The 14,276-nt window shown below is 42.6% G+C and overlaps 1 protein-coding gene across 5 annotated transcripts in view; it reads right to left on the bottom strand.

Moving 5' to 3' along the window:
• The window catches only part of GRID1 (glutamate ionotropic receptor delta type subunit 1), a 785,853-nt gene that overhangs the window by 97,131 nt on the left and 674,446 nt on the right, over window positions 1-14,276 (bottom strand). For all 5 annotated transcript variants that reach the window (XM_087872276.1, XM_087872272.1, XM_087872273.1 and 2 more), the window contains exons 7-8: window positions 7,406-7,567; window positions 7,088-7,207 (exon numbers count right to left, since the gene is read on the bottom strand). In XM_087872276.1, coding sequence (XP_087728402.1) covers window positions 7,088-7,207; window positions 7,406-7,567 — 282 coding nt within the window. The remainder of the gene's footprint in view (window positions 1-7,087; window positions 7,208-7,405; window positions 7,568-14,276) is intronic.

Raw genomic sequence — 14,276 nt, 5'->3', positions numbered from 1 at the left:
AAGGAGAATGCAAGTGTCTGCAACGGGACGGTTGCCTTTCACCTACTTATTTTAGCTGGAGATAATGTCCCCTAGGAGATGGATGGGAGGGGGGAAATTCTTTGAGTTGGAGCAGTAGATTAGGGGTGAATGATTGGGAAGATGGCCAATGTATGCAGAGGAATGGGGGAAGGAAGAGGAGGGATTTTGGGTCAGCACGTCAGTGCTGGCTGCATGGAGTCAGTGTAAAAGTTGCCATGCTAAATGAAATGGAAGTTTCTTTCAAAAAAGACTTTGTTTGAGACGCAATTTATTTGAAGACAGCCTGAAAACCTGACATGCGCCTTTGCAGGGGGGCAGGGCATGAGTGTGGGGCATTGCATTATGGGTGTGGGCACGCACCTGAGGAAAAAAAGCTTAGCCATCACTGACTTAGTTTATACTGGTTTTGCTATTTATTCTTGGCTGGTTTCAGTCAGGATTCCGTAAAAATCCTGTTTCTATCAGCAAAGTTAAACTGCAAAGCCCTCTCTGTCAAGAGTCTATTATTGTATTTAACTTGTACAAAATCTTCAGTGGCTTCTTATCTACCAGTACCAAAAATTCTTATCTACCACCAATCACTGAAATCATTATCTCTGATCTGAGATAATGGATTACCTGTTAATTACCTTTCCTTATGTATAGAAGATGACAGATTACAATGGTTGCAAGTAGATATGTAGAAGTTAATAAATTGTAGGCCTGCTTTGCAGGGAGAGGACATGTTTATTGTTGCAATATACTTATGAGTATTTAACTGGGGGGGGGGACAAAATATGCATATGTGTTTTTTGTCTTTTCTAATGCACTTTTTAATGTTTTGTCTAATTTTGGTCTGTTTCTGTAAAAAAAAAAATTGAGCTTCTATTTTGACTTTCTGAATAACATTTTTAAAAATGTCAAAAAAAAATAAATCCTGTTTCTGTGAGTGATAATTCACAGGTTTCAGAGTTAAAGTCCCCAGGCTATAGAATCAATATCCAGGTGGTCTGTGAGGATAATGAAACACTTCTAAATTGTATTTAGAGACCAAATGTAGGAGGAAATCATTCTTTTAAATGCTATTGTTTAATTGTTGCTGTATCTTTATTCTGTTTCTACATTATTTCAACCCTCACCTTTAGAATATTTGTGTCCATGTTTGTTCTTTCTTAGAACATACCAGCAGTTATCCAGGTGACCTAACTGGAAAGTGTCACCATCCATCAAGAGAAGCCACTTTACCTGTCCATGCCCAAGGTTAATCATCTATATGAGGGGAGGGTGTATTACTCCCTGAACAAACTCTTCTATGTGATTTACCTGGAACAGGCATGGGGTTCTTTTTTTGAAGCCATGAATAAACACAACTATTTCATTCCCAAGGTGGACTAAAGCACAGTTGTTGTAGCCAGAAGTGATTTAGGGAGGGTATCGTTCACTTACATAGCCTAACGTTCTAGTCACTATGGAAAACAGTGAAATATTTTTGAAAATATCGAAGTGTTGTTCTGTTTGTGCTTTGGAAAGTGACTTAATAGTCTTAGTAATTCAGTACAATAGCTGAGGGTGTTTTAGATTTTTAATCTCTCTCTCTCCCTTAACCTCCCCTCTCTCCCTTTCTCTCTCCTTCCTTCCCTCCCTCCCTCCCTCCCTCCCTCCCTCTCAATTCTATTTTGAATTGTTTTTAAATTGTAATAATAAGGTAAACTAATTAATTAATTAATTAATAAGGAAATAAATGTGATTGATCACCTATGCACATTTGCTTAAAAGAGGTGGCAACAGAATGGCACATACCTCTGAGATGTTATGGTGTTCACAGAAACATCACTGCTTTTCCTACACACAGTCAATCATTTTACTTCTGTTTCTGAAGTATCATAAAGGTTCTTATTTAAGAAAAACACTTATACTGCCGTTCGTCTTTTGGAAAGAAATCTAGGCAACCAACCAATAAACATAAAGCACTGAAAATTAAAAGACTGCTTCAAATCATTAAAGCGTATTGAGGCCTTGATAGATTTCACCTTCATCAGTCAATTTCTCCATGGTATTAAACGAAGCATCTCAAAGATGCAACAAACTTCAACAATCTCACTTGCTTCCAGAAATAAAGAGCAGTAGCTTTGAGTTTTCATTACTCTGATAAAGTAAGATGATTTCCCTCTCTGGCTTTAACTCCAAAGAGCACTGCAGATTTTGTAGCACATGAGAAAAATGTTTGTAATTTTACCAGACACCATCACAGATATATATTTAATATATATATTAAAAAAACCCTTAAAACCAGATATGGACCATGACTATAAATGGTTGGGTCTACTCAGCGATGAAATCCAAATTTTTTTTTACTACTGGTTCTGTGGATGTGACTTGGTGGGTGTGGTGTGGCTTGATGGGCATGGTTTGGTGGGCATGGATACTGCAAAATCCCCACTCCAGGGGAAGGATATTGCAAAATCTCCATTCCCTCCCCACTCTGGGGCCAGCCAGAGGTGGTATTTGCAGGTTCTCCAAACTAATCAAAATTTCCGCTACCGGTTCTCCAGAACCTGTCAGAACCTGCTGGATTTCACCCCTGAGTCTACTGCTATTTCTAAAAGAAATGTACTCAGCTTTCCAGCTTTCTAAATGAGGTGCCCCATTTTTAAACTATCTTTGTTACTAATTGTGAAATTCAGAGGGGAAAAAAATAGCAATAAGGACGAGATATCTAATAGTAAAGGCACCAGATATCTCAAGGGAGATCTCTTAGCGCGTTCTGCTCCAACCAAGAGAATCAAAAGCATTATCAGAGACCACGTATGCATGCTGCTTTAGAAAGTGCGAAGCAAGCTGGGAAGGTTGATCTAAAGAAACGAGTGATATTTTTAGAAAGAAAGGCTTAAATAGCCAGGGATAAATGCTGCAATTCAAAAAAAGGAATATTTCTCTTAAAATACAGCATTTGCTTAGACTGCATACCATGGGGGTGGCTTGAGAATGAGTTGAAAAGACTGACTTTTTAGAAGACAAAATGGTGTGTGGAGGGTCCACGCAACTGTGGGGCTGGCCAAACTCTCAAGACTCCCCCTCTGCCTAAAATAATCCAATGTTAAATGTCCATCTAAGGATTTTTTTTCTTCCTTTTTTTATTTTTAATTGTCATTATTCTGCAATTTAAAATTTTTCAAGCCTAATTTATTTGTTTAATTATTGCAAGGAATTTCTTAAAATACATAAAGAAAACCTGTGAGCTCACTGCATATCCCTGTCCTGTCTTCCCCACCAAATATTAAAATAATACTTAGTAATAAAATAAGAATTGTGCAAATCTGTCCGATCCTGTCTCAGGCTCATACATTCTGACAATAAAAAAAGCTGTCCATTACTTGGCTTTTCCTTTTTCCAAATTGTCATTTAGCAGGTCAATGTCGCCTGGACTTTATGTTATGGGAACTACTGCAGTGACAACTGATGGATTCCCAGAGGATTTCCATACCCTTAACAGAGGTTACAAGGCACTGCACTAGAAAGAGAATGAATCAAATTCTTATGTATATTTTATCACTGTGGAAATTTCCAAAGCATTCAGTACTGTTAGGATGCTCATGACCACAGAAGACCATGACAACTTTCCTCAGAGTTTTCTTCCTCTTCTAAGTAAAATTGGTGTTATTTATTTATTTATTATTATTTATTAGTCGCATTTTTATGCCGCCCAACTCCCAAGGGACTCTGGGCGGCTAACAACAAAGAATAAAACAATGTGAACAATATTCCATACAAAAGTTTTAAAAAACATTAAAACCTATACATTCCAATTCGTGGCCGGGTCTCGCAAGATCACCATAGCGGGATCAATGGCCCCAGGCCTGCCGGAAGAGCCAGGTCTTCACTGCTTTCTGGAAGGCCAGTAGGGTGGGGGCAGTCCAGACCTCAGGGGGTAATTGGTTCCAGAGAGCCGGGGCAGCCACAGAGAAGGCCCTCCCCCGCGGGCCCACCAGCCGACATTGTTTAGCTGATGGGACCCGGAGGAGACCGACTCTGTGGGATCTTACCGGTTGTTGGGAGCTATGCGGTAGAAGGCGGTCTCGAAGATAGCCTGGCCCTGAGCCATGTAGGGCTTTAAAGGTAATAACCAACACCTTGAATTGCGTCCGGAGACCGATAGGGAGCCAGTGCAGCTCACGGAGAATTGGTGTAATGTAGGTGTATCTAGGTGCACCCATAATAGCTCGCGCGGTTGCATTCTGGACCAACTGTAGTCTCTGAACACTTTTGAAGGGTAGCCCCATGTAGAGCGCGTTGCAATAATCCAACCGTGAGGCGACAAGGGCATGAGTGACTGTGAGGAGAGCCTCCTGATCCAAGTAGGGTCGCAATTGGTGCACCAGACGAACCTGTGCAAAGGTCCCCCTAGCTACAGCCGTCAGATGTTGTTTCAATCTCAGCTGTGAGTCTAGGAGGACACCCAAATTGCGAGCCCGTTCTGAGGGGGGCACTTTCTCCCCCGCCCCCCTGAACCAAGGATGGACAATCGACATAGTCTTTAGGGGGCAATACCCAGAGCCATTCGGTCTTGTCTGGGTTAAGTCTGAGCCTGTTGACTCCCATCCAGATCCTCACAGCCTCCAGGCACCAGCACATCCACCACCTCACTGAACTGATGAGGGGTAGGAATCCCCAAAAGGAATAGCAGCGGCAGCGGCAGCATCTTGAGAGGCGGAGAGAGAGAAAATGCTCCGTTTGGCACCGGCTCGGCTCTTTCTCTGCTTGGCTGCTGGAGAAGGGTGGTTAAAGACCAGGTCTACACATGAGGGTCCAATTAAAGTGATGTATTGCTAAAAGCCTATGCACAGATGTCTTCTCAACTAATGGTTAGCACCTGCTTGGAGTTAGATAAGGGTCAACGGAATTCAAGGGAGGTTGGACTTAGTCTACTTGTGGCTACATAGGGATTCAAGGCTGATCCCTCTTTTGACTCCACCCCCAGATTCTGCCACTCCTTCTCCTACATTGGATGAGGAAATGGTGGAAGGCAACCTTCCTACTCTTCATAAATTATATGGCAAACCTTCCCAGAAAAGTTTCTTCCTCCTGGAAATGTTACCCATTATTTAGAACTCCAAAGAAATAAAGCCAAAAAAAAAAAAGGTTTGTGTGGCTCAATTGTTCCATAAAAGTTGCATACAAAACACCTCCCAACTCTTAAAACATTAGTGTGGCTCCCATCATAAAGTCCACCCCATGGAAAGAAGCTGTTGTGGTCCTCCAACAGCCTGAGGAGCTGGCAGCTGAGTCGGACAGCGATGAGGCTGAGGAAGAACATGGGCCAGTCCTGGAGGCTGGGGAAGGCCCAGATGAGGGCTCTGCATCGAAGGCAGACATGGGGCCAGGGCCATCGGGGAGCTGCCAGAAGGCAAGAGCAGCTAAAGCAAAGAGGATGACTCCGGAGTAGGGCCAAGAGATGATTGGCCCTCCCATAAGGCTTAAAAGACCAGCAACGGCTCTTGGCCTCTTTGTCAGAAATCAACGTTGATAGACTTGTTCTTGTCTTGTTGCACTTATCTCTGGTCTGGTCTTCTGCTTCTGAACTTTTGCCAAGAGTTTTGGCGGTTTGCCTAATTATACCAAGGTTGGTGATTAGACTGAAGAATTTATGTTATAAAGAATTTGTTTTAATTCTTTAGTTGGGACTACGCTGAGAATGAGTTAATTCTCAGCTGTTCTAATAAAGTCTGTTTGTTTTGGAACTGTTTGTGTCTAATACTACCTACTTGGGCCTGGGTCACAACAGAAAGAAGGTCAACTTGGGGCAATGGAGACCCACATAATAAAGTCCATATATAGAAAATCCTTATGCAGCTGCTCCTCTGAGTCTCAAAGAGAAGCTAAATAGAGGCAAAATGCATAAACATAGGCATTACAGCAGCATTCAAGCTCCAGGCAAAACAAAGGATATAACAAACATGGTTTGTTCCATACTCGGAGTCAGGCTATGGGTTTAATGCATGCAGTTGCATATAACTTTTAATGCGTTTAATATTTAATATTAGAAAGACATTAATTCTCTGCCCTAGCACCTTTGGGAATGGATAGTATGCCGTGGCCAGCAGAGTGTAGGATGAGCTTAAATCTTTCCTTTCCAACTATTTATTCCTACTATTAACACCCACGTAATGATCTGGATCCCTATCTATCCTTTCATGAGTTGAGAGGGGGGAGAGAGTGGGAGGAGGCAGGAGGAGAAGATTTGGGCAAGTATCTTAAAAAGGGAGATGTTGTGGTCTGCCAGCAGCCTGCGGAGCTGGCAGTGGAGTCGGACAGTGAGGAGGCTGGGGAGGATAATGGGCCAGTCCTAGAGTCAGCGGAAGGCCCGGATGAGGGCTCTGCATCAGAGGCAGAGATGGGGCCACGGCCATCTGGGAGCGATGTGTGGACTCCGGAGCCTCCAGAGGCGGATAGCAGAGAGGCAGAGGAAGAGGAGGAGCCTGTTCCTAGTGCATGCATGTGAAGAGCTGCCAGAAGGCAAGAGTAGCTAAAGCAAAGAGGATGACTCAGGAGTAATGCCAGGAGATGATTGGCCCCTCCCAGAAGGCTTAAAAGAGCAACAACGGCTCTTGGGATATTTGTAGGAAAGCAATGTTGCTACATTTGTTTCTTGTCAGCATCTCTTGCTTCTGAACTTTTGCCAAGAAAAGCCTTTGGCAGGGTGCCAAAGAAGACAAAGGTTGGTGATAAGGCCGAAGGACTGTTTATGAAGAATTTGTTTTGGACTTAATTTGGACTAAGCTGAGAATGAAGTAATTCTCAGCTGTTCTAATAAAATATGTTTGTTTAGGACTGATTGTGTCTGGTAATAACTACTTGGGCCTAGGTCACAACAGGAGGGTTAACTCTTTTTCAGTCTCCTATGTCATGTCAGAAGGAGTCATAAGCGATGAAAATACTAGCATTGAATAAACACAAAACTAGATAGATATAAAACATATTTCCAACATTTTCATTTTTTAAAAAATAAATAAAACCATACTGTAAAAAAAACAGCATGTCCTCCAGATAAACTGAAGGGGGAAGAAACAGAAGAAGAAAGAAAAATTACCCTTCGAACATCTTTCCCAAATGTTTCACTGTAGCTCGTTCCAAGGATTTCGAACTGGACATAGGGATTAGCACCATCTTCTTGGAATTCCATAATGCCCGTCAATCCACTGATATGACCCTAAAGAAAAAGTTTCACCTAGTTGAGTGACAGAAAAAAAAAATCGATGTTTTTTCCCTCCCCAGGATTTTCTTTCAAGCCCTCTGTGCTTTAGATATTTAGTGTATGTGCCCAAGAGTTTGCTTTTCTCCCTTGGGATCAAGAACTAACTGACTTGCTTGGCCTATATCTCTTGGAAAGGCTGATCCATTTGATTACCTTCTTGATTGTCTCCAACATGGATCGGCCTCCATTCCAAGGTTTGGTTGATTTTCTCATGCAATTCAAGCTTGCCATGCTGTGCCATTTCCGGTCTTCCAACTTTCGGTGGAAAGCATTGGCCAGCATGAGGACGCTGTCGTAGAGATAGAGGTTGGAGACCTGTGCATGGAGACAAAGCCAAACAGTCGGTACTCAATTGCTGAAGGGCACACTGAAAAGGTGTAGCACGATGGAGAATGTGGATATAAAGCGAATGCATTGCAAATATAAGTCTGCTTTCTAACTAATTATTTCTTGATTTCTTCTTTTATCAGAGGAATCTGTAATGCACTCATTGGGGACAGGATCAGCAATACAAAGCTTGAAACCTAATTTTCTTTCCCCAGTTTCAATTGACCTTCTGTGCAGATAGTTCTAGTCCCCTTCTTTAAATAAGGTCTGCGTCTCTGTTAAAACAATGTGTTCAATGTGTGCTTAAAACAGAACTAATTGTCTTTTAAACGTAAAGGTTCCCCGCGCACATATGTGCTAGTCATTCCTGACTCTAGGGGGCGGTGCTCATCTCCGTTTCAAAGCCGAAGAGCCAGCACTGTCCGAAGACGTCTCCGTGGTCATGTGGCCAGCATGACTAAATGCCAAAGGTGCACGGAACGCTGTTACCTTCCCACCAAAGATAGTCCCTATTTTTCTACTTGCATTTTTTACATGCTTTCGAACTGCTAGGTTGGCAGAAGCTGGGACAAATAATGGGAGCTCACCCAGTTACACAGCACTAGGGATTCGAACCACTGAACTGCTGACCTTTCTATTGACAAGATCAGCGTCTTAGCGATTGAGCCACCGCATCTCTTTAATTGTCTTCTAGGAGAATGCTAAACCCAAGTATAAGGGAAGTCCATGCAATGCCTGACCTTACATTATTAGCCTAGTACTTTTCTAAACTAGCAATGGAGGGCAGTGCCCAGTGATCCATGGGCAAATGCGAACAATCAGATCTGGGTAGATTAATTAAGGAGGCCTTGTAAAACATTTCTGTAGCAGGATTTGGGTCTGAGAAAAGGAAGAATATTATTAGAAAATCAGAAGAGTTGACTCAGCCTTCCATCCTTTCGAGGTAGATAAAATGAGGACTCGGATTGTGGGGGCAATAAGCTGACTTTGTATAAAAAAGAACATTGCTTAGGAGGAGGCCGAAAGCCCTACTAAGCAGGTATATACAAAAGTATGAAGGTTATTGCTTAACACATTATAAGCCGCCCTGAGTCTCCGGAGAAGGGCGGCATATAAATCGAACCAATAAATAAAGAATAAATAAATAAGCAATAAGGCTAATCTTAACCCATCTCTCTGGTGGTGTAAAAGAAGAGCAGGCAGAGCTGGAGGTGGAGTGAAGTACACCATCAGCTTGGAGTTATTAAGTTCCTATAAATGATCCAAATTCAATCCCCTTGAAATCTGATGATGCTTACTTGGCACCAATTTAGTGCTGAACTAAATCTAGTGTTGACTAGATTTTTGTGTATGAGCTTGAGGGGAATAGATCTTTTAACTGCAACAGGTCCTGATCCTTACAGGTGGGGTGAAATGGGATAGGGAGAAGATGAGATGAATGCTAGGAAGACATGTCTTCTAAAAGCCGTTCACACAGCATCTTCTTGCCATAATTAACAGGACATGAGATTGAACCTGGAGGACAGATCACTGCACTGGTTAAAAAAACATGTACCGAATGTAGAAGCCTCTAGTAGACATGGCAGCATCTTCGGTTGCTAATATTTTAGGTGGTCACTACAGTGGTGGGTTGTTACTGGTTCGTCCTGGATAGGGCAAACCGGTAGTGGTGGGAGGCTCCATCCACTCGCTGCACATGCGCAGAAGCGTTGCACGAGCGCGCACACGCATGTGAGCAAACTGGTAGCAAACAAAATTGAAACCCACTACTGGGTCACTAGTATATAAAAATAAGAGCCAATCCCATTCCCTTCTAGCACTGAAGATGTTGGGTAATAAAGCATCTGCGAGAAAACCACCAAGCTCAGAGAACATCAAGGACACCAAAGTTTCAAAATATTTCAAAAGTTCAAACCTTTTAAGAATTATTTTTAAAAAGCTTCTAAGGTCATATTCACTTGCCACATGCGTGCTGTGTACTATTGATCAATAAAGACTCTTTCAGTGTCTTTATTGATCAATCAAACAAACATTAATAACAAATCCACCAAATCTTTGCAAGGAGGCTTCTTTGGAAACTTCTTAGAGTTTTCAAACAAGACAAGACAGATGTGCCTTTACCAACAAATCAAAGTTTGAGGATGCAACTTTCTGATTTACCACCTCCTTTCTTTTATCTGCTTTCTTGCCAGCTTGTCATTCTTAACTGCCAGATGCTTTGTTATTTAAAACCTAATTTATGTGTTCTGTTTAGGGCGGTGTCAGATTTTCTCCCAGATGGCTTTGGCATATGTGTTTCCATGTTGAGTAGGATTTCCCCTGATGTTACAAAGAGGGAAATAGTTGATCCAGGAGTTCTAAAGGATGGCAAGACAAGTTTGATGTACAATTTGATAAGAAAGACTAAAGAAGACAGATGCTTTCAATTTTGCTGGTAGAAAAGCGTAAGGCTATAATTAGAAGACACAACTTTGGATTGTGTGAAGCTAAATAAAACAGATTACAAAACAACTCTGAAAGAGAAATGAAAATAATGAAAACAAAATCTGTTGAGATTAGTTAACTCAGACTAATGTATAGTTTTCAAATCATCCCAAGAAAAGGAACAATGAATATATATATATATATATATATATATATATATATACACACACACACACACACACACACACACACACACACACATACATTCACACACACACACACATATATGCATCTCTCTGGGGGTGTGTGCATGTATATTATATATAATTCAACTATCAGCCAGCAGTTTCCAGCAATTGACTGGGAATGGAAGTTCAACCACACTAGAGGGCAACAAGTTGTAAAAAGCAAAAATAAAGGATGCTAAGAAATTGTTATTACTGAGTCAATATTGTATGTGTGTATAAAATATATAGTTATCTCCTCCTTTCTGGTTGATTCATTGTTGGAAACCTTTTGCAAGTCACTTTGATTCACTTGAACAAAGTAACATAAACACTTTGCCAATACGTAAAAACAAATAAATAAAGGGATGGTTTCTACATGAATATTGATAATAATTTCCTCTGCAATATTACCATGTTTTGCCTTTGACTCACATGCATACATGCCCTGTGGCCATCTTCAGAAGTTGTTGTTAGTTGCGACGTCGTGTCCGATCCATCGCGACCCCATGGACGATGTTCCTCCAGGCCTTCCTGTCCTCTACCATCCCCCAGAGTCCATTTAATCTCACGCCGACTGCTTCAGTGACTCCATCCAGCCACCTCGTTCTCTGCCGTCCCCTTCTTCTTTTGCCCTCAATCGTTCCCAGCATTAGGCTCTTCTCCAGTGAGTCCTTCCTTCTCATTAGGTGGCCAAAGTATTTGAGTTTCATCTTCAGGATCTGGCCTTCTAAAGAGCAGTCAGGGTTGATCTCCTCTAGGACTGACCGGTTGGATCACCTTGCAGTCTAAGGGACTCGCAGGAGTCTTCTCCAGCACCAGAGTTCAAAGGCCTCAATTCTTTGGCACTCAGCCTTTCTTATGGTCCAACTTTCACAACCATACATTGCAACTGGGAAAACCATCGCCTTGACTATACACACTTTTATCGGCAGAATGATGTCTCTTCAGAAGTAACCCTCACCATTTCAGTTATTGTACTAACCTACTGTACTGTGTTTTTACTCCTTACTTTTCTGATGCCCTGAACAAAACCCCACAATTCTATTTCAGACTGAAGATCAATTTAATTACCCCCCATTTCTTGTCACCTTCCCTGAGATTCTGTGAGATGCCTGACAGCCACCTTTCTTCTTTAATGCTACAATTCACAATCCCATATTGCTGTTTGGGGAAATAAATAAATAAAAAAAATAAAATCCTTTCCCTGTTGTCCTCAAGGAGATAAAATTGGTTGTTTCCCAAACAAACATCTCCCCATGTCGGAGATAATATTTACAGCATCTCAGCTTTGTTGCCAGAATGAGGCTATTGTGAAGAGGGAACCAATTGCCCCCCCCCATACTCATTTCCTCGAGCAGCACCACCAATTCCAATTTTCTGGACTTGCAGGCAGACCATAATCAGGAATTCATGTGAGTTTGCTGCACTATCCTGCAGCGGCTGCCCAGGTGGTCTCAAGCATGAGAAAAGAGGAAATTAAGGAATTATCTTTCCAGCAGCGTGCTTGAATTGTTCAAAAAGGAACCCAAAAGAAAACAAGGTCGCTGCTTCGCCCTGGAGGGGGGGTTTCTTTGGCAGTCTTGCTGAGTTTTCCTCTTCACGCTTTGGAAAGAGACACTAATTTCATATAAATGAAGTGAGGCAATAGTTATCTGGGGTTTTTTTCCCCCCTTCTCCTTCCTTTCTGTTTACTTTTTTTTAACACCTGAGAAAACTTTTCCACCTGAACTTCATTGGCATTATTATTGTGGTTGTCCACACAATCTAAGCCAGTTTTGGGGGAAACTCTTCAAGCAACAATGATGTTCTGACCTAGACTTTCCCAGCAGCACGAAGTTGAGTCCTCGTCCTGATAAACCCCTTTTATTTAATTTACAGTGAATTCCTCTCCAGCAAAGTCTTTCTTCTCCCACAGTCTTTCAACATAGTTCACAATTACCGACTTTTATCAGGCTTGGAGAGTGGCCAGGCCGATATCTTTCAGATGCCACAATACTTGGCAAGAATGCAGTAATGAACTAATTGTCTCCTGCAAACTCTACTCCCCTTTTGCTCCTCTTTTATTTCCTCTGGGAGGGGCCATTCATTGTCCACCTGTGGCCTTACTCCCAAGTCGCCCCTTGTTCTTTAGCTGTTCCCTTCGTCTGGCAACTCTGTGCATGCACACACTGGGAACAGGCTCCAGCTGTTCTTCTGCCTCATTGATGTCTGACTCCAAAGGCAGCTGATAACTGGCATATGGCTTTGGCCCCCTCTCTGCCTCCGACACAGAGCCCTCATCAGAGCCTTCCCCAGATTCCAGGACTGGCCCTTGTTCCTCCCCAACCTCCTCACTGTCCGAATCTGCTGCCAGATCCGCTGGCAGCCACAACAAATGAGGACACTACTGAGACAAGGCTGAATGAAAAAAAAAAAAACCATGGTGCAGTTCCTCTCTGTAAACATATCTTGGGTCTTGGAGTACCAGCACCAGCAGGGAAGGTGGAGGTGGCCCTTCCTCATACTCCAATAGCAGGCTGGGAAAGGCCAGGAGGCAAGACTTTGGGGTCTGTATTTGTTCCTAAAGCTTCAGTAGAAGAACCTGTGTTGCTCCGCTGAAGAATATGTTGCTTTGCGGTTGTGTTTGTTGGCCTGTCTACCAGCTCAGCAGTTCATCTGATTAGTATCTTCTTTCCTTGGAATTTGTGTCTGACAGCAAAGTCAAGTTGTGACATTTGGACTCTCTTCAAAGGATGTATCTCCATTGAAATGATGTTGACAAATTCAGCAAGAGGCTGCAAACCAAAGTTAGAGGGGCTGCTTCTGATTGTAGTAGTCCATGTGTGAGCGCCCGTTTCTATTTTATGACTCTCAAAGTACCCCAGGAACGGTCAACATGTGACAGCAAAGTGATAACTATGATTTTTCTTTGTTGTTCTAATTTTTAATTCCCCCTTGAGCGTCTCCAAAACCTGCCTGTGGGCCCTAATAGATAACGATTGAATTATTGGTTAATCCTATCAATTTTAGCTTTAAATCCTGTTTCTAAGATGAACGGGCTTGCAAGATGCATGCAATTGTTGAATGATTTAAAACACCAGGATCAAATACCACTCCAGGCAAGCTGATACCATATGAAATAATAGAGGCCCATCGTAATAATGAAGGAGCAATATTTGCAGCGTAATTAGCTTCTGATTGCTGCCTGGCAATCAGTGGAGGTTAAATGATCTGTGCAGATGGCTTGCCGTGGTGAGAAAATGGGTGTTTTTAGGGTAGAATATTTTGTTTCCCTGGATTATAATTCTGCAGAGTCTGTTGGCATGCCTACCTCGTTATGTTTCACGGCATATGGACTGGTGGTGGAAAAACACTTACAATTGTCCTATAGAGTCTGATGGTTTTAGGCAAAATGTTGATCTGCTCTTAATTATTTGAGCTCAGAGTCTCCCCTTCAACTTCTCCCCTTAACTAGCCCCATCCTTCTCCATTTGCAAGTTCTTCATTTTCCCTGGTATTGCATCTTCTTAGGCTCCTTCATACAATGCATCACCTTTGTTCTTCTAACTCGACTGCCAATTAACAAAACTCAGACAGAAGTAACCTGAAAATGTCTACTTGTCTTGATATATATGGACCAGTACCAGTCCATGGTCTGTTGAGAACTGGGCTATAGAAGTGATGGGCGAGTGTGTGAAGCTTCATTTGTGCATGTGCGGGATCTAAGTTGCATGCCCAATACCATCCTCTCCACACCACCACTGCTGCCAGTCCATGGACCCAGAAAGGTTCCGGACCCCAGCTCTTTTTCACAGCCCCTACCCCTTCTAGCACTGATGTTACCTAATTTGGATAATGAAACTTCTGCACGGAAACTTGAGAAGCACCCGGAGCACCCGGAGGCTCCAACTGGCACAGAGTGCGGCTGTGTGGGTGGTTATGGGAGCGACATGGCGCTTCCATGTAACACCTCTCCTGTGCGAGCTGCACTGGCTCCCGATGGTCTTCCGGGTGCGCTTCAAGGTTTTGGTTACCACCTTTAGAGCGCTCCATGGCTTAGGGCCTGG

Source organism: Pantherophis guttatus, chromosome 6 (genome assembly GCF_059756535.1).
Source record: "Pantherophis guttatus breed Tessera chromosome 6, ASM5975653v1, whole genome shotgun sequence".
Lineage (NCBI taxonomy): Eukaryota > Metazoa > Chordata > Lepidosauria > Squamata > Colubridae > Pantherophis > Pantherophis guttatus.
Note: the sequence above shows the minus strand (reverse complement) of the source record. Positions and strands in the feature narration are given on the sequence as shown.